The sequence below is a fragment of the Dermacentor albipictus genome, chromosome 5, assembly GCF_038994185.2.
Source record: "Dermacentor albipictus isolate Rhodes 1998 colony chromosome 5, USDA_Dalb.pri_finalv2, whole genome shotgun sequence".
In the NCBI taxonomy this organism is placed as follows: Eukaryota; Metazoa; Arthropoda; class Arachnida; order Ixodida; family Ixodidae; genus Dermacentor; species Dermacentor albipictus.
In genome coordinates this window covers 76,759,779-76,777,932 of record NC_091825.1, presented here as the reverse complement: position 1 = coordinate 76,777,932, position 18,154 = coordinate 76,759,779, and the positions used below count along the sequence as shown (strand labels likewise).

The following is an 18,154-nucleotide window of genomic DNA, read 5'->3' as shown; positions in this document are numbered from 1 at the left end:
ATTGCTGATCAGTTGGCTAAAGAAAACACATAGGTCGAACGAAGCAGTACAAGGCGAAATTTCGTGATCTGCCGATCTGTTGTCTCGTAAAAAGGCGTAACTAGGTCGTCGCAAAAGAACTCTCAACTCCTAGGCTGCCACTTTGCTCTTACCTTTTCTATGGTCGCGTTGTCCATGTACTTCTCATATTCGGCCAGCAGCTGGGACCTCATGGCTTCGTTGGTGGTGTTGTCGTACACCTGCTGGGCGCACGCTTGAACCACGTGGAAGTTCTGCAGCTCCCACTGGGGGCGGTGAAGATAGCGCAGATTAGGCTTAGAAAAATGAAGAATTGGCAGGGCGATCTGGATTCTGACTTCAACAACTTCGGATGCCTGAAGAACAGTCGCGTAATCAGCATTATTGTCCCGTGAATGTGGTGGGTTCTGGTGGTACGGCAAGGTTGCATTTTAATGCGGTTAGCATTCTCAACCTATTAACCCACGTTGGTGTGCGGCTATCTAAGCGCTATCACATGATTCTATTCTATCAATGAAATTCACGCGGCCGTAACGCATAACTATTAGTTTTTGCCCGTAAAATGCGCAGCGCCTATCCTTACATTTGGCTATACAGCACACAGAGCACAAACACAGCACTTAGTTTTTGCGCCCGTCCATGTCCTTACTCGTCCGTATCTTTTTTAGCGCAATTCCCTTCTTTAAGTATGTACGACCAACTCGCCCAACAACGTGCTCTCCTGAATCACTATTACACACTCGACACGTGTCCATACCAAGGCTCTCTCTCTCTCTCTCTCTCTCTCTCTCTATATATATATATATATATATATATATATATATATATATATATATATAGTCATCATGAGAAACGCACAACCACTGACACCAAGGATAACATGGGGGAAATTACTTGTGCTTAATAAATGAAGTAAAGAAACGATACATTAATGGATACATACATTAATATTACATTAATGGAACGTACATAATATTTAACCCTAGAAAATGGAACGTACAAAAGATACTGACAATTGAGGTGAATTGATATTTGTATATTTGCTGAGTAAAGCACCGGATGTATGCTTACCTGTCCTTTAGTCGTCTCGAGGTAGACGCACGTGTGTATCTGTAACAGCAAAACAAAGGAAATTTGAAATGTATTGTCTTGAACTACGCGCACAGTCTCGCAGTAAGTTATTCGCTGAAATACATCAAGCGAATGTGTTTTCAGCAACGCGATAATTTTTCTAGCCCGTATAGGTACACTGTGTAAGCACACCAACAATCCAGCGGCTGTGCTTCTATTCCCCTCGCACACTATAAGCGTTAGTTTATTCAGCAGAGACGCAGCTAAATCTGTGCGCCGACGCCGACAACGCTCGCGGCAGAAGCACCAGCGCCCAAACAGCGCACCCGGACCACAGAATCTGGAGGCGCCACCTCCACCTCGCAGCTTGCCTGCACCACCGTTGCCACAGTACACAAGCGCATCGAATGACAAGGCGACCACTGCCGGATTTTCAAAATCGTCTGGAGTGTTCCCAGGGACTGGGCCCCTGCAGCATGATTCTGAGGTTGCCTGGCCTTCCCTGCCGTTGCTAGGTTCCTGCAAGGGTCGTACGCATAAAAATTGTACGGTATGCCTTGCTGACAACCAGCTTGATGGAGTAAAGGTGCAACCCATGCTTCAACAGCTGATGAATACACCGCGTTATCTGCTTTCTATGGTACGCATACCATTAGCGTTGCCTGAATCGTAGCACTCTTGTACCATGCTAGACAACTGGAAGGCCAGTCGCATCATGGCTCTTCTGAAGCCTGGAAAGTCAGCCCACGCCATATTATCCTACAGTCCCATTGCCCTAGCAAGGTGTGTGAGCAACATCATGGAAAAAAATGGTGTTGACGAAATTGGAATGGTTTCTTGAGAAGTGCGATCTCTAGCGAGAGAGGCTGACGGGATTTCATGAAGGGGCATTGCCCATTGACAGCCGGATTGACTTGGTTTCCACCGTCAAACAGGAAAAGAAACGTCGACGCTTGTCAGGAGCACTCTTTATGGACGACAAAGGCGCATAGGACAATGTGTAATATGACGCCATTCTCGATGCACTTGAGGAACTAGGAGTCAGAGTAGAATGTTTCAATTGATCATGAACTAACTTGCAGGCCATGCCATCCTTATGACGACGACGGATGGGGAGACCCGTCACCATCAAGTCCGTCACGGCGTTCCTCAAGGAGGCGTACGCAGTCCTACCCTTTTCAATATAACTCTCATTTAACTTGCTGATATAGTACAAGAAACTCTAAGAATGAGTCTTTCTACTGACGGCATCTGCACATGGATTTCAGGTGTTTCACGACCCCAATTTCGTGCAAGACTGCAATATGCAGCGCCTGCCAGTTCAATGTTTCGCAGTGAAGCTGTCTATGAATAGAACCCGGGATTTCTTTGTGGCATGGCGCCGAGAAAAAATATCATCAATGGCTCATATCCGCAAACGCAGTGGCTCATACCACCGTGAGGCAGGAAACACACTCAGGAAAATAAAGCGAACAGTGCATACATTCTTAGGAATCACGCATATAAGATAACAGCTTAAGCTTCAATAGAGAACAAACTCAAAACGATCATCCGAAACACATAATTGATGAGGCACTCCTGCACCTACATGCAATGCCAAGCAAGTAGCCCTCCCCGCATAAGTTTCCAGGCAAAGACTGCGGTTGCGCAAGCTGCCACGGCGGCGGCAGCTTGACTGTAGTACACGAAGCAGGGAGTGACGTAACTACACTTTCATACATAAAAGAAGAACCAATCTAGCCATTGATATGCGTTACGACAGTGCTATGGGAAGGACACGTGTAGTGAGCACTCCTGAAGAGCAGCGGCCACACGAGGCGCGGCGAATTTTTCTGATCTCTGGTCCACTCTTCGTAGGTGCACGAATAAGCGGCGCAAGCCAAGTTGCGGGCCGTCGAAACGTCTTAGGCTAATAATTAGGTAATGTACATGTGAATGTCACCATGTGTGAATAATTTCTACCTACGTCGCAATGGGTAGTCGTTATAGTTGCTGTGCACAGCTTCGCTGTCCAATCACCTTTTCAGCGTGGATTGGAGGCCATATTTTTTTTTGCATCTGCGAGGTCTGCAATTGGTGACTGCGAAGTGTGCAGCGGTTGCGCTTACGCGCAAAGCGATGCACCGATATCAGATTACAGTTGATGATGATGATGATGTGTGGTGTTTTGTGGCGCAAGGGCCAGATTTGGCCAAAAAGCGCCATGACAAATGGTAGTGTTAACGATGTATTATGGAAGATGTGACTTGGCTGTAAAGTGGCCTAAAAAATTGTTGCTGTAAAGTGCGTAAAATCTACGTGCTATAAAATTATGGCGATGATTAATGGCGAAGACTGTGAAGATTAAAATCCATCGTAAAAGAATGATGCATTGTTTAAAATATGCGAGACGTTAAATTTCTTACAGCACTACAGCCTCGCCAGAGCCCTTGAACCGCAAGGGCCTAGAGGCATGTGCTATTTAAAATAATTATCGCAGCGGCATCCTCTGGAGAGAGGGAGCGCTACGAACGTATGGGGCTAATAACATGCAACACAACATCTTTCAAAAAACCTAAGACGGCGTTGGTGTCAAAGAGTGGTTCTGGACCAAGTAACATAGCCGGATGAAGGGGGATGTGGTGCCTGTACGCTAAGAGAAAATGTTTTTTTCTTTCGGGTTCGGCTTCCCGACACTCCAGTAGGACGTGGAGGACGGTCAGCCTCTCCCCGCACCTACCACAGGTTGGAGGCTCGTTTCCCGTGAGTAAGAAGTTATGTGTTCCAAAAGTGTGTCCTATTCTAAGACGGCAGAATAGGACATCTGTCCTGCGGGATTTTGTTACAGGAGGCCAGAAACCTAATTGTGGCTTTATCACGTGCAGTTTGTTATTTACTTCTGCGTCCCACTTACGTTGCCAGTGGTTTCGCAGTTTCCTTCTTAAAAAAGGCTTCAGGTCCGTGACAGGCACCGAAGCAGTAGGACTGACTGTATGCAATGAAATTGATGTGGCCATCTGGTCTGCTAGAACGTTACCCTCGATGCCCCTATGTCCAGGCACCCAGCATATAATGACATGCTGGTTAGACATATACGCTCTACAGGGGACGGAATAGAGCTCAGTAATTACGGGGTTTCTGTGTTTACAGTGCGACTTCAAGGCTTCTACGACGCTTAAGGAGTCTGTAAATAAAATTGTTTTTTGAATATTTGATTTTCTGATATGTTTCACAGCCAACAATAGTGCATGGGCCTCAGCCGTAAATATGCTTGTTTCAGGGTGCAGTACACCGGATTCCGAGAAGGATGGGCCAATGGCTGCGTATGACACCCCGGCATGCGACTTATACCCCTGTCACACTGGGAGTTTTAATGTCATTCGAACCGAATGGCATTAGCATCGAATGACATTATTCGGTTGCTACACAGCGATATTTAATGTCATTAGCACCGAATGACTTCGGCAATCGAATGAGTTCGAGAAACTCATTCGGCTTCGCACTCGGAGCGAATGTGTACTCTCAACCCCAGAAACAAAGCAAAACAGGACACAGTATTTGCAAATTGAAAACCGTACTCGTATAGAAACAATAACGTTTGCGTGTTTTAATGGACTTGTTACTCTAAAGAGACAAGATCTGTGCGGCAGGCTGTCGCAAAATGTTGTTACTCTCCAGCTCAGTAGCGTCTGGCCGCCGTCCATGCCGCCGCCACTCTGCTCGTCGGTCATAGAACGTCTAATCGCTTCCTCTGATTATTACGCCTTGCTCGTAATGCAAAGTACACAGCAACTTATCGCTTCACCTCCTGCAACTTAGCGTCGTCGTCCAGCGTCGACATGTCAGCCATTTTGTTTGTTTTCAATTTATCGGCTACTCAGGTGGCTAAGCCTTGTTTTGGCTTATAGTGGCCACATATAATATTTTTTTTCAGTGAAGTGACGTTCCAAAAATATATTTAAAGTTACAGAATGCTTATGCAAGCACTTTATACCTACCTTGTTCTGCATTAGTTGCGACGTTTTTTTCGGAATCATCGCCATTGATATCGCCACCGAATGACATTAATTTTTCGAGTGTAGCAGCTCCGGGGGGCGAATGACATTCGTTGCATCGAATGCCATTCGATTCGAATGACATTAAAACTCCCAGTGTGACAGGGGTATTAGAAGCGTCTGTATAAAACTCTGTGCACGAGTACTTGTACTGGAGCTCCAAGAAGTGCATTTTGATATGTGTCTCTGGCGCATGTTTTGTGACCTGTACAAAGGATGTGTCACACTCTATCAGCTGCCACTCCCAGGGCGGTACTAGCTTAGCTGGAGGCATTAGGCGTTGTTCGAGAACTGGGACATCCATTTCCCTGCTAAGTTCCCTTGCACGCAGTGAGAAAGGAAGTCTCATAGAGGGTCTGTTATGAAAAAGTGTTTCACATGTCAAGTCGTTAACGGTTGTGAAACACGGATGTTCCTTATTAGAGCGCACTTTCAGAAAATAGTTGAAGCTGATGTAAGTTCTCCGAAAATGGAGTGACCACTCATCGGACTCAACATACAGACTTTCAACAGGGCTTGTTCTAAATGCGCCAGTGGCCAGACGGATTCCCAGATGGTGTACGGGGTCTAACATCTTTAGCGCGCTCGGGGCAGCAGAGTGATATACTGCGGCTCCATAGTCTATTCGTGACCGAACTAGGCTCCTGTAAAGATTCAACAGGCACTTCCTGTCGCTACCCCATGATGTGTGGGATAGGATTTTAAGTAGGTTCATTGTTTTTAGACATTTTTCTTTAAGATGTTTTATGTGAGGAATGAAAGTGAGCCTAGAGTCAAGAATAACACCAAGGAATTTGTGTTCTTTGCTGACAGGAATTTGTTGTCCGCCCAGTTCTACACAAGGATCTGGGAGCAGGCCTCTCTTTCTTGTGAAGAGAACACAAGAACTTTTATGGGGGTTGACCTTAAATCCGTTTTCGTCTGCCCACTTGGAAACCTTGTTCAAGCCCTGCTGTACCTGTCTTTCGCATACTGTGAGGTTGCATGATTTGAAGCCTATTTGTATATCGTCTACGTATACGGAGTAAAAAATGGCAGGTGGTAGTGAAGCACGTAGCGTGTTCATCTTGACGATAAAGAGAGTGCAGCTGAGCACGCCTCCCTGGGGTACACCAGTTTCCTGCGTAAAGGGACGTGAGAGTTCATTGCCGACTTTTACCCGGAAGGTACGGTTTGACAAATAGCTTTCAATTGTGTTCAGCATATTTCCACGGATGCCAATTTCCGACAGGTCTCGCAAGATCCCGTAACGCCATGCCGTGTCATATAGCTTCTCCATATCGAGGAATATCGATAGAAAAAACTGTTTATGTATATAGGCATCACGGATATTTCCTTCCATGCGCACAAGATGATCGGTTGTGGACCGCCCTTCTCGGAATCCACACTGATAAGGATCGAGTATATTGTTGAGCTCAAGGAAATGTATAAGTCTGCGATTAATCATTTTTTCAAAAAGCTTACACAGACAATTAGTTAGAGCTATCGGACGGTAACTTGCCGCCAAGGAAGGGTCTTTTCCCTGCTTTAGAACAGGAACCACAATCGCTTCTTTTCATGTGGATGGGAGGTATCCCGAAGCCCAAATAGTATTGTATAGTGTAAGAAGTGTAACTTGTGCGTCAGTATGTAGGTGTCTGATCATGTCATACATGACTCTGTCTGGTCCCGGTGCAGTGCTTTTACATGTGTTCAAGGCAGCTCTCAACTCGGCAATACCGAAAGGCCGATTATACGGTTCATTCTGCCTAGACTTTCGTATGATTGGCTTACGCTCTACTATTTCTTTATGTTTAAGAAAGGATTGGGAATAGTGCGTTGAGCTCGACACTCGCTCAAAGTGCTCCCCAAGTGAGTCTGCCTGGCCTTTTAGTGTATCGCCTTGTGTGTTTACTACAGGTAGTGAATATGTTTGTCGCCCTCTTATCCTAATTACCTTGTTCCAGACTTTGGCCTCATCTGTATAGGAATTTATACCCGATAAAAACTTCTCCCAACTTTCTCTTCTAGCCTGTCGGCGGGTTCTCCTGCCCTGGGACTTTATTTTCTTAAAGTTAATAAGATTCTCCGCAGTGGGAGACGCTCGTAGCAACCCCCGCGCTTTGTTCTGTTTTTTACGAGCGATCCTACAATCGTCGTTCCACCACGGGACACGCCGTTTGTATGCCAAGCCATTTATTTCTGATATGCATTTAGATGCAGTATCTATAATGAAGGCTGTGAGATACTGCACAGCAGCATCAATTCCTAAACAAGACATGTCATTCCATGAGATACTAGTTGAGTTTCGGAACTTCTCCCAGTCGGCTGTATCGATCTTCCACCTAGGAGCCTGTGGTAGACATTCTTTTTCTTTATGTGTTTTTAGCAGTATAGGGAAGTGGTCGCTGCCGTAAAGATTGTTGGTAACTTCCCATTCGAGTTCGAGTAGTATAGACGCGGAAACTATACTAAGATCTATTGACGAAAAGGTTCTGTTTGCAAGAGAGTAATATGTGGGTTCTTTCTTATTTAGTAGGCACGCACCGGACGAAAAAAGGAACTGTTCAACGAGACGGCCTCGCGCATCGATACGAGAGTCTCCCCACAGGCTGCTGTGCGCATTGAGATCGCCAAGAACAACATAGGGCTCTGGCAATTGATCTATCAAGGACTGAAATTCATGTTTGTTTAGTTGGTAATGCGGGGGTATGTAAAGCGAGCAAATAGTGATGAGTTTGTTTAGTAGGACAGCTCGAACCGCCACTGCTTCAAGGGGCGTTTGTAGCTGTAAAGGTTGGCAAGCTATACTTCTGTGAGTGACTATGGCAACACCGCCCGATGATGCGACGGCATCATCGCGATCTTTGCGAAAAGTTAGATACTGTCGCAGAAAGTTTGTGTGTTTGTTTTTTAAATGTGTTTCCTGTAAACACAGCACTTTTGATTGTGTTTTTGTATAAGTTCCTGCACATCATCAAGGTTTCTGAGAAGACCTCTGACGTTCCATTGAATTATTTGTGTATCCATATTGGAGGTCAGTAGGTGCTGTGTGTACAGAAAGAGAAGTAGTGATTATGGAAATTACAATTATTAAATTACAGAGCCCTTTCGAGGCCCTGTAACGGGAGTTTTGCCCTTCCTGGAGCGTTCGAGGGAGCCTCGCCGCTCCTTAGGCGCTAGGTGCGCCTTGAGGATAGGTGTTGTGTCCATTGCCTCTTGTGAGGCGCCGGACACGTGCTCTTGCGAGCGAGAAGTTTTCAGAGAGAGTCCCGCCTTGGAGGGCAAGACCCCAGCGCCCACCAGCGCGGAGGTCGATGGGGCTCCCTGAGGAATTTGGCTGCGCCGGCTGTTGCCAGCGCTGGAAGGGGCCGGGGAGAGTGGGGCAGCATCGGCTGCGCTCACCTTCGGGGTCGGTGGCCCCGTCTGCTGGGTAGACGGAGCAGCGCTAGCTGCAACCGGCGCGGGGGCAGATGGCGTGACTGCCGACTCACTGCTTGTGGGTCGGACAGCCACCGGAGGCCGTTGTGACGCTGCCCCCTGACGCGCCACTTCGGCAAAGCTTTTCTTTGGCAGGTATGCTACCCGCCTTCGTGCCTCTTTGAACGATATATTATCTTTTACTTTTATGGTTACAATTTCTTTTTCCTTCTTCCAGGATGGGCACGACCGCGACTACGCGGCGTGCTCCCCATCACAGTTTACACAGTGGAGAGCGTTCTCACAAGTTTCAGTGGTGTGTTCTGTGGCACTGCATTTAGCACAAGTTTGGCGGCCGCGGCAGCTCTGCGAGCTGTGGCCGAAGCGCTGACATTTGAAACATCGGAGTGGATTGGGCACGTAAGGCCTAACAGGGAGCTTGATGTACCCGGCCTCGATTGACTAGGGCAAGATAATTGATCCAAAAGTAATTATTAGGTGCCTCGTCTGAATCTCTTTACCATCCCGCCTCATCTTTATTCTTCTGACGTTGATCACATTTTGTTCGCTGAAGCCCTCCAGGAGTTCCGCTTCAGTCAGCTCAAGTAAATCATCATCTGACACAACACCACGGGTGGTGTTCATTGTACGGTGTGGGGTTACTGTTATGGGGGTCTCGCCAAATGACACTAGTTGCGGTAGTTTCTCGTATTGTTTTAGATCGCGGAGCTCCAAGAGGAGGTCGCCGCTTGCCATCCTCGACACCTTGTAACCTGGACCAAAAGCATCAGTCAGGGATTTTGAAACAAGGAATGGTGAAATGTTTCGGGCTACTTTGTTTAGCTTTTCAGCATGAATAACGTGAAAGCGGGGAAAATTCTGGATTTGACGTCCAAAAAACTTGAAGACATCTTCGGTGCGCCCTCGTTTCTGAGGGCGATCAGCAAGGGAAGGGAAAGAAGTTTCCATGAAAAATTGTATATGTTCGGCAACAGCGCCGACCGCCCACCACGGAGCCCAACGAGGGGACGCGGCAGAGCTTGCATACAAGTCTGCACGACGCCAGTCGTACGCCGTCACTATAACCGAATATGGTGTACCCAAGGTTGGATAGCCACACAGGGTTAACCCTTGCCGCCAGGAGAAAGGAAGTAAAAAGAAGAGAGAAGGAGACAGGAAAGGTCAAAAAGTGAGAGATAAAGACGAAGATTTGAGGAGGGAGAGACAGGAAAAGGCGACTGCCGATGTCCTCCAGGTGGGTCAGTCTGGAGGTGCCGTCTATGTGAAGCAGAGGCCAAAGGGGTGTGTTGCCTCCGCCGGGGGGCCTTAAAGGTCCAAACACCCAGCATCGGCTCAACCCCCAGGATCCCCCTTTCCCCAGACACGGCTAAGCCGCGCACGGCTACACGCGGGAGGGTCCAACCCTCGTGTGCTCGGGTACGTGGTGGCGCAACACACCAAACGCCTGCTTACGCAGACGCCCCTGCGGGGGATTGCAGTTGATGCCACACCCATACGTAATGCCATTTGTAGTGCATCACAGCTTTTCAGGTGTCATTGAGCTAAACTTGTCCTAGTCTAACCACGTTAACATGCTCAAGTCTAAGCTAAACAGGTTGGTACACATGCTTAGATACGTGGCAGGAATGAAATGGGGCCCATTAGAGCGATCATTGCTCCAATTATATGAGGCACTTTTCGCAGGCTACCTACAATAAAGCTTACCGATCGTGACAAACATTCGTCCTTCTTGCCTACGTATACTGGAGAGCTTACGAGCTCCAGCATTGCGCATATGTCTACGACTGCCACGCTGCACCTCCACCAAGGGCACGATTGCTGAAGCACGCGTCTGCCCAATAGACGTTTACCACTCTTGCAAACGTCTAAGTGTGCATCTTCGACAGTTGAGCCGCTACGAACGTCATCCGCTTTTGACGATTCCCATTTCCCGTCCAGAAAGCTCTTTTTCTCAATCCATCAGCTTCTGCTCCCGTCAACGTAGCGAGCGTTTACCAGCATATCAAGGCCTGTGGCGCACCTCTCTATTCTGGGAGTTACTAAAGAAGTCCCGCACGCCCTCGTGTGGTTTTAGGCAATTTGCCCTATCCCATATTTCTACGGATATGTCGCTTCTAAGCACATACTGTACAGAATGTTTTCATGTAACTAGAACCAGAGGTTTAAAAAAAAGTGGTTAACCACAGCTGAATGAAGGCAGCGACATATTATTTGCCGGCATGTGGCGCTCCTTAGAGTATTTGTATAGTCCTCTTAATTAGTTCATTAACTACTCGTGAGTTCAATTATGCAAAATTTTAATGTTCACTTTAGGATAAAGTGCGTTTCGTTACGTCGCAACGAAAGAACCGAAAGAACGGATCTGAAAGAACTGAACCGAAAAAACCGATCCAATTTTCATGGCAACGTACATGCTGCATGGTGATTTTTTTCGGCGTTTAGGAAAAGCCCGCGAAATATGAAAACAACAACAACAACAACGAGAACAACAACAACAACGTGACTGGGCTAAGGCGCTATCGTATTGCAGCGCGCTCAGCAGTGCCGAAAAAAAAAGAAAAAAAAAATGCGTGAGTTTCTCGTTCGCTTATAAAAGACGGCGACCCGGCCTTTCCATGTGCCGCCGTGGAAGGTGCTGATGCACTGCGAATTTAATGCTTGGAGCCACGGCCGCTCACTTCGTCACGGCACACGCGAACGGTTATTTCACTCGACGCGCGGTTGAGAGCGCAGCAATACGATAGCGCATTAGTACAGTCACGCGGTTTTTTGCTGCGATAACAATTATTTGGACACTCCAGGCGCATATCTGCCGTTGTCGTCGTTGTTGCCGTCGACCTCTCCGTGCTGTTCCGTATAAAGTCCAAAGGCGATAACACCATCCTCGCGCGCCGTATGCTGTAGGTGGGAGTGAAAGCATGCAAGGGCGAGCTGACCATGGCAGCTCAATATTGCACGTGCAGGGAAGAAAAGTGGGGAGAAAGCATGCCGTCTTCCGTCGCATGCAAGGCACCGGGTGTGGAGGGCATTCTAATATGGCGGCTGCTGCGTATGGAGTGGCCGCGCAGGCCCTGCCTTGAAAGCGATCTGGGAAAGGGACAGAGTGCACCGAGTCCTTATAGCTTTGCCTGCACTGTGTTTTCTCCACTTGGTACGTGTTGAAGCGAGAGGCAGCACGATGGTCAATTCGCTCGTTGCTGCTACCGCGCTTCCTTACTACAGCGTTTGGACAGCGAGTTTGCGCGGTCATCGAGTGAGATGCGTTCATGATTGCTTGTGCGCGCGTGACACAGTGCTTGTTAATTTAGTTAGTAAGCGAGTGTTTATAAGTTTATACAGCCGATAACACTATTATCCTTGCTTCGTATCGCTGTCTACTTATTTGCTATCACAATCGATTCTTTGCTTTTCGGGCGAAACTGCGACTTTTTTTCAAATTTTAAAGGCTTCCTTTATATGCCGAAAAAATATCACCATGCAGCATGCCACAGAAAATTCGACCGTTCGTTTGTGAACCCCCTCTACAACGTAACAAAATGCACTTGGCCGTAAAGTGTATATTAAATGTTTGATATAATTTGAGTTGAAATTGATATCGGTTAATTAACTAATTAAGTGGTATATAACAAAAATATATTAAGAAGCACCACATGACGGCAAACCGTTAGGCATTGGTGTCACCGAGCTGCGGTTGAACCCATTTTTGAAATATCTGGTTTAATTTGCATGCAGCACCCTGTATACTGACGCATACGTGTCTCAGACTATTCTACAGGGGCATTCGTAATTCCGTATTTGAGAATTCGTAAATGATTTCGACTCGACGGCCAAACTGCGCCAACGCCTGCAGATTTAGCCATCCGTGAAGCAGTCCATTTTATATCGAATCACCCGCCTAAAGTAAGGACTGTATTTCGTGACTCAGAACCAGCGCGGCAAGCGTTTAATTCTGTCCTTAAACGAGGCCGTTATTATCTCATTGCTATAGGTGTGGTGGAACTACACAACTCCGCCTTGAGAGAAAGAGGCAGTTATGATAGAAAAGCTGAGGTGTCGACCTGAATCAATGTTCTGACGTGCTACTCGGCCTTGGGGGAAGGAGAAAGGGTGTAGAAAGAATAGAGAGGACGTTGATTATGAGGATAAAGATAGTGGTGAGAATCTTGCACGCTCCAAGGTTCTTCAAAGTCTCTTGTCCAGTCCGCTCTCATAGAAAAATTTGTTGAGAGCCTTCAGACTAGCAGGCTGATGATGAGGATCAGGCGAAGGCCCAAACAGAACCTTATCAGTTAATGGTCCAACGGCAAATTTTGACGTGATATCTGTTAGCGATTTTCTCTACATCAAATCGCGGGTGTTCTATCGTCTCAGGAATACCGCATTCGTCACAATTGGGACTGTCCGCATGGCTGATGAGATGTAGGTAGCGCTGCGTGAAGGCCACACCTAATCGCTCTGAGAATTTGCCATCCTATATAGCGTTTCGATAGATTCCAGGGCACTGTGGCCTATATGGAAATGACCTGTGCGATGAAGAGGCAAAGATGGCCCACAATAATACCACGCAAGTGTCCATCCCGTTTTCTCAACCGGACAGTAATGCTCCAGGGTATACAATATTGTACAAAAACACTAGAACGTACTGGGCACTGCCGACTCCCCGTCATGGACGCCTTCACGTATTCGACCCAAACATACTAGTGAAAATACCACCCAAAAGGAGTGATGCGAGCTTGCTTCACAGGTTTCGACTAGGCGTGACATTCACTCGGCGATACCTACACCTTACTTGCCGCGCAGACAGTCCGGACTGCGAGTAGTGCCAGGTACCCGCAACAACAGAACCCGTCTTGTGCATTTGCACACGATATTCTGTGCAAACATTGGTGCAGCATTTGCTCAAGTATACCAATAAACCTTTGTCTGAAGAGGTCCTATTGGGATCTGGTCGGATTCTTGCAGGCGTGATTTTGTAAAAACTTTAATCAAATTTTTGCACGAGAGTCATATATATTTGCGTTGTTGATGAGTATTTGGTGTTCACGTTCACTACCCACCATATCCATCCTCATAAACAGCACCTCTCTCCCTCTTTTCTTTAAAATCACGTTTCCCTTCCACAATGCTGGGTAGCAGGTATTCAGGCCGACCTCTCTGTTCTTCTGCAAAATAAACCTTTCTCTCTCGCTTTATTCTTCAAGCAACTGGTCGACCCGGCGTTTAGCCTTCCCACCACTTTTTCACAATAGTCCTCGACTAGCCATTTATAACACGGCAAAGTGAACGTGTTGATCAGGTCCTAAAGCACACCTTTCCGTAGTAGGAAAACCTTCGTTGGCGAGCAGCCGAGGATTGAATGTCGGCGTGTTGTGTTGATGATCAGATTAAAACAACGCTTTATCACAAAGTGCTTGCGTCTATCGACGTTGCTGCTATTATAGATTGAAATAAATCGGCCTTTTTCCCTAAAGAAACCTAAAATTTCTAGATCTGCGGAAGTTTGCGTAGGGTTGGAATGACTTTTTTAAGCGCACGCCAGGTGAGTTTATTTGCCACCCCTCCGCCCGGAGACTGCAGTGACTTAAGCACCCCGTGAACCTTTGAGCATGAACCTTTGAGCCACATGAACACAAAAAACATACACACACACACAACACACACACAACACACACAACACACACAACACACACACACACACACACACACACACACACAACACACACAACACACACAACACACACACACACACACACACACACACACACACACACACACACACACACACACACACACACACAGGACAGCGCTCTGTCATATGCCTCCTGCACCTGTATGTCTTGTGTCGCGTTTTTCGCATTTCTCCTGCTTGACAATGTAGCCAAGCTCCACAGTTTTGGATATCTTGCTTTACATCGCTGACAGCGCAAATGTGACCTTGCTTTTATTGCAGGGTGAAAATCTCTCTATGACGCCGTGACAACAGATCACGTGTAAGCAGCCAACTGACGAAAGCAAATAAAAACTAGCTAAAGAAAGACATTACGAAACAAATGCTACCACATCGTTTTATCAGAGCTTGTGTGAAAGTCTAGCATTTTGGAGTCGGCGATATTGACAGCTTCGCTCGTAAAAAATTTCCACCCATTGGGGCATATCTTGTCCCACATCAATAATCTTCATCGGTGTTACCCGCATTTCCTTTCTTTAATGCTGCGAGCCCGGTACTTCGAAGTGACCAACGGCTTGCGCGTTATCAACGTGACACAGCACTCTCGACAAATTCGACTTCGCCCTGCCTAGTTAGCTCAGATGGTAGAGCGGCTGCCCCGGAAAGGCGGTGGTCCCGGGTTCGAGTCCCGGACCAGGACGAATTTTCCTTCAACTACGAGGCTTTTCTGTCGAGGAACCCGTATCAGTATCCTTTGTAGCAATCGCTGCGAACGGGTGGATGTCTGATTTTCCCTTTATTCATTCTCGACAGGAAAGTAGCAAGTGCCTAGTTTTCAAGTAAGGAAACACAAGCAAGGCAGATGATAATTACGTTCTGGGACAAATATGCACCACAAAGGGTGCAACTTATTTTAAGACTGTTCCTTATGCACAATTTGCTAACTGGGTCGGTATGTTCAGGTACTACAATCAAGCTGATAAAGTTGTTCTTGCACCTTATATTTTCATATAATAGTAAGAAGCCTTATTAAGCATTGTGCGGTACCAGCACACCTGAGGCTGAAGTGCGCAAAAACAGTCATGTGGCACTTCGTTAACCTTGCTGATTGTTCTGTTAAACATTCGTTATTGCATATAATTGTGTCGCCAGCATAGTTGTTTCTGCTGTACATCGGAATGCAGTAAATAACAAATGTTCTGCCGTCTGAAAACATTGTTTTATGCTTTCTTGCAAACTCAGCATTCTACGCTCTTGCCAGATTTGCCTTCTTACAAAGGAAAGGTATCCTAGCTTCTTGCATGGGCGCTGAAAAGACAGCCCTTGTGTTTCCACAGTGTGCTACTTTCTTTAGGTTGTGTGAGAGCTGATATATGTAAGGAATAACGACAATACTTCTTTTAAATCACAAATGATGCGATCCCAGGTTTTAGATTGGCCCTGTCTTGAGCCTCTATTCTGGAGCTGCCCTTTGACTACTGATACAAATACGTGGCTTGTAGAGCATGCATTTTTTGTCTTTCTCACGCGTTTCTTGAGCCGTAGAAGGAAAAAAATAATGGCACTATGGTAAACCTCAGTAGCCTACGATTTGCTACCCTACCTTGTGGGGGGGGGAAGAGAAAAGTAAACAAGGACAGGAGAAAGACACATACGGACACAAGAAGCCACACCCCTCACTCGAAGACATTCACTGTAAGACATAGGTTCTACTGAGATATAAAGAAGTGCGTGCTTTCAAAGCCTCGTCACCTGAAAGGAGCCCTCTACATTAGGGCACTGAGTATTGTTTTCAAAACCCGCGTTCATGCGCCTGAGGCGTTAACACGACGAAAGTGATCGTCGCTATATCTAACCGTACACATCGGCATAAATGATGGTGGATTGTTTTTAAATTGCGAATGCATGGGCACTGCCATCAGTCGCTCTAACGATGCTGATAGCACTGCATTGACAGCTTACAACGCTTTTGGTAAACCTCGTGCACAAACTGCAGTTTGCAAGCGTTGCTCTACCACGGCGGAGGTGTCAGTGGTCGAACTCTCCTCCGCGCTAAACTTCCACCATTCCATTCCGATGAAGGCAGGTTTCCGCACACACGTGAGCGACAAGCTACATAGGTGTGCTTGCCGATTATGCCGCAGCTGGGTTGGTTTGAGGCAATTGAAGGCTGTGGCTTTTGCCGGGCCTATTATGCTAGCCGTGACATGAAGTGGGCTCCATCGGAGGATTTTGTGTGGGCTCGTGTAGGGAGGGTGGAGAAATTTACGGACGTGATCGCATCGAACAAAAATACGCGTGCACGTAGACAAGTCGTCGCTGACTGAAACCACAAGAGATGCGGTAGGGCGTGTATAACACGTGTAATGGTTTCATAGTGTTGCGAAGTTTCACGACGAAGTCGGGAGAATTTCGGCTGGCGTTAAAAGTTGAAATGAGGATTTCAGAGGGCTTACCTGAACGTAAAGGCTGAGATTTCCGTTTTCGAGCGCCGAGTCGAGTATCTCCTGTAGCTCCTCGGGGTCGAGTCCGGGGAGTAGCTTTCTCTGGCATTCGGGTAGGAGTTGACGGTACTCGCGCTGTTCCTGCAGAAAACGAGGGACTCTGCGGTGGCACAGCCTTGGAAGAGATCACTGAATGCCATACAACTACCGGGAATCCGTTATCTTCCTTAGGCCTGATTCACACAGACGTCATCCGTACCTTCACTGTCACGGCACAGGCGTCTGCCAGGAAAGTGCAAAGCTTTTACTTCGCCGCTTTATCTTAATAAACAATGGCACGGCGGCGACGTTGGGTGAGGCTATTAACATCGCTGGCATCCCGTTTTGATGGTAAACCGGCTAGTAAACGCTCCCTCCTGACGGGCGCCGTTGCGCTGACGGGACGGGGTGGATGAGGGCTATGTGAATCAAGGCTGACGCCAGCCATGGTGACTGGCGACAGAGTCACGCAATGAAAGGGGATCGCGTGGCCTCAATTTCGACAAATAATGCCGCTGCTGATGCTCAGCTGCATCAATTCTAGCTGCGACCAGCTCGGCTGGAAGGCTTGAAAATGATCGCGCTGCATTGCCGCTGAATCCGGCCAGGCTCGCTCACGCAGAGAATTCCGCCGACGTGATGCGGTGTGTGAATTCGCCTTTCAACAGCTGTTTCTTTCATTTACATTTTTTTTTATCATGAGTCGCGGATTTGGCGCCCCATCGCCACAGCTGATGTTTCGTGGCGGGAAAGGAGATAATGGCGGTGAAACGAAATTTATCTGCACATGTCTAAGAGGGCTCGTATTTTGTAACGTTACAATTAAAAGAAATGTAGGGTTTTACGTGCCAGAACCACCTTATGATTAAGGGGCGCACTGTTTTGGAGGGGATCCTAGATTAATTTTGACCAACTGTGGGCAGTGAACGGGCCCGCGATGTGGCGGAGAGGCTATAGGCCTTTCTGTCCCGACCTGGGAGCGGCCCGATACGTGCTAGTGCACGTTGCGATAGACATCAATAATGTTTTTCCATTAATCCATCCATCCACCTAGGGAAGTTTTACGTGCACAAATATAGGTACACGAGCGTTTTCGCATTTCGCTCCCGTCAAAATGCGCCCTCCACGGCGGGGATTCGAGGACACGACCTAGTGCTTAGTAATGCAGCGCCATAGCTACTAAGGTACTGTGGCGACAACATTACCCTTCGTGTTACTTGCTTTGTGTCTGATCACATGATGGTGCGTCTAGTGCACGATTATGGCAATAGCGGCAGCGCTGCGGCGTGCGAGTCATGTCCTCGCACATGACGAAGGACGAAGGGAACAGAAAGTGAACTAGGATGTTCGAAAATATGGTCTCTGGTAAACCGAAGCCTTCTATGAAAAAAGAGCTGTAGAAGTATTCACTTGCCTCTATGTGCAGCAGGTATTCGTGCATGCAGGTTTCCAACTGGAAC

At 47.3% G+C, this 18,154-nt stretch overlaps 1 protein-coding gene across 1 annotated transcript in view; it reads right to left on the bottom strand.

The window, feature by feature from the left end:
- The window catches only part of LOC139060492 (uncharacterized), a 107,522-nt gene that overhangs the window by 56,476 nt on the left and 32,892 nt on the right, over positions 1 to 18,154 (bottom strand). The window contains exons 6-9 of the mRNA XM_070539650.1: positions 18,109 to 18,147; positions 16,668 to 16,796; positions 1,090 to 1,128; positions 153 to 284 (exon numbers count right to left, since the gene is read on the bottom strand). Of these exons, the coding sequence (XP_070395751.1) occupies positions 153 to 284; positions 1,090 to 1,128; positions 16,668 to 16,796; positions 18,109 to 18,147 (339 nt within the window). The remainder of the gene's footprint in view (positions 1 to 152; positions 285 to 1,089; positions 1,129 to 16,667; positions 16,797 to 18,108; positions 18,148 to 18,154) is intronic.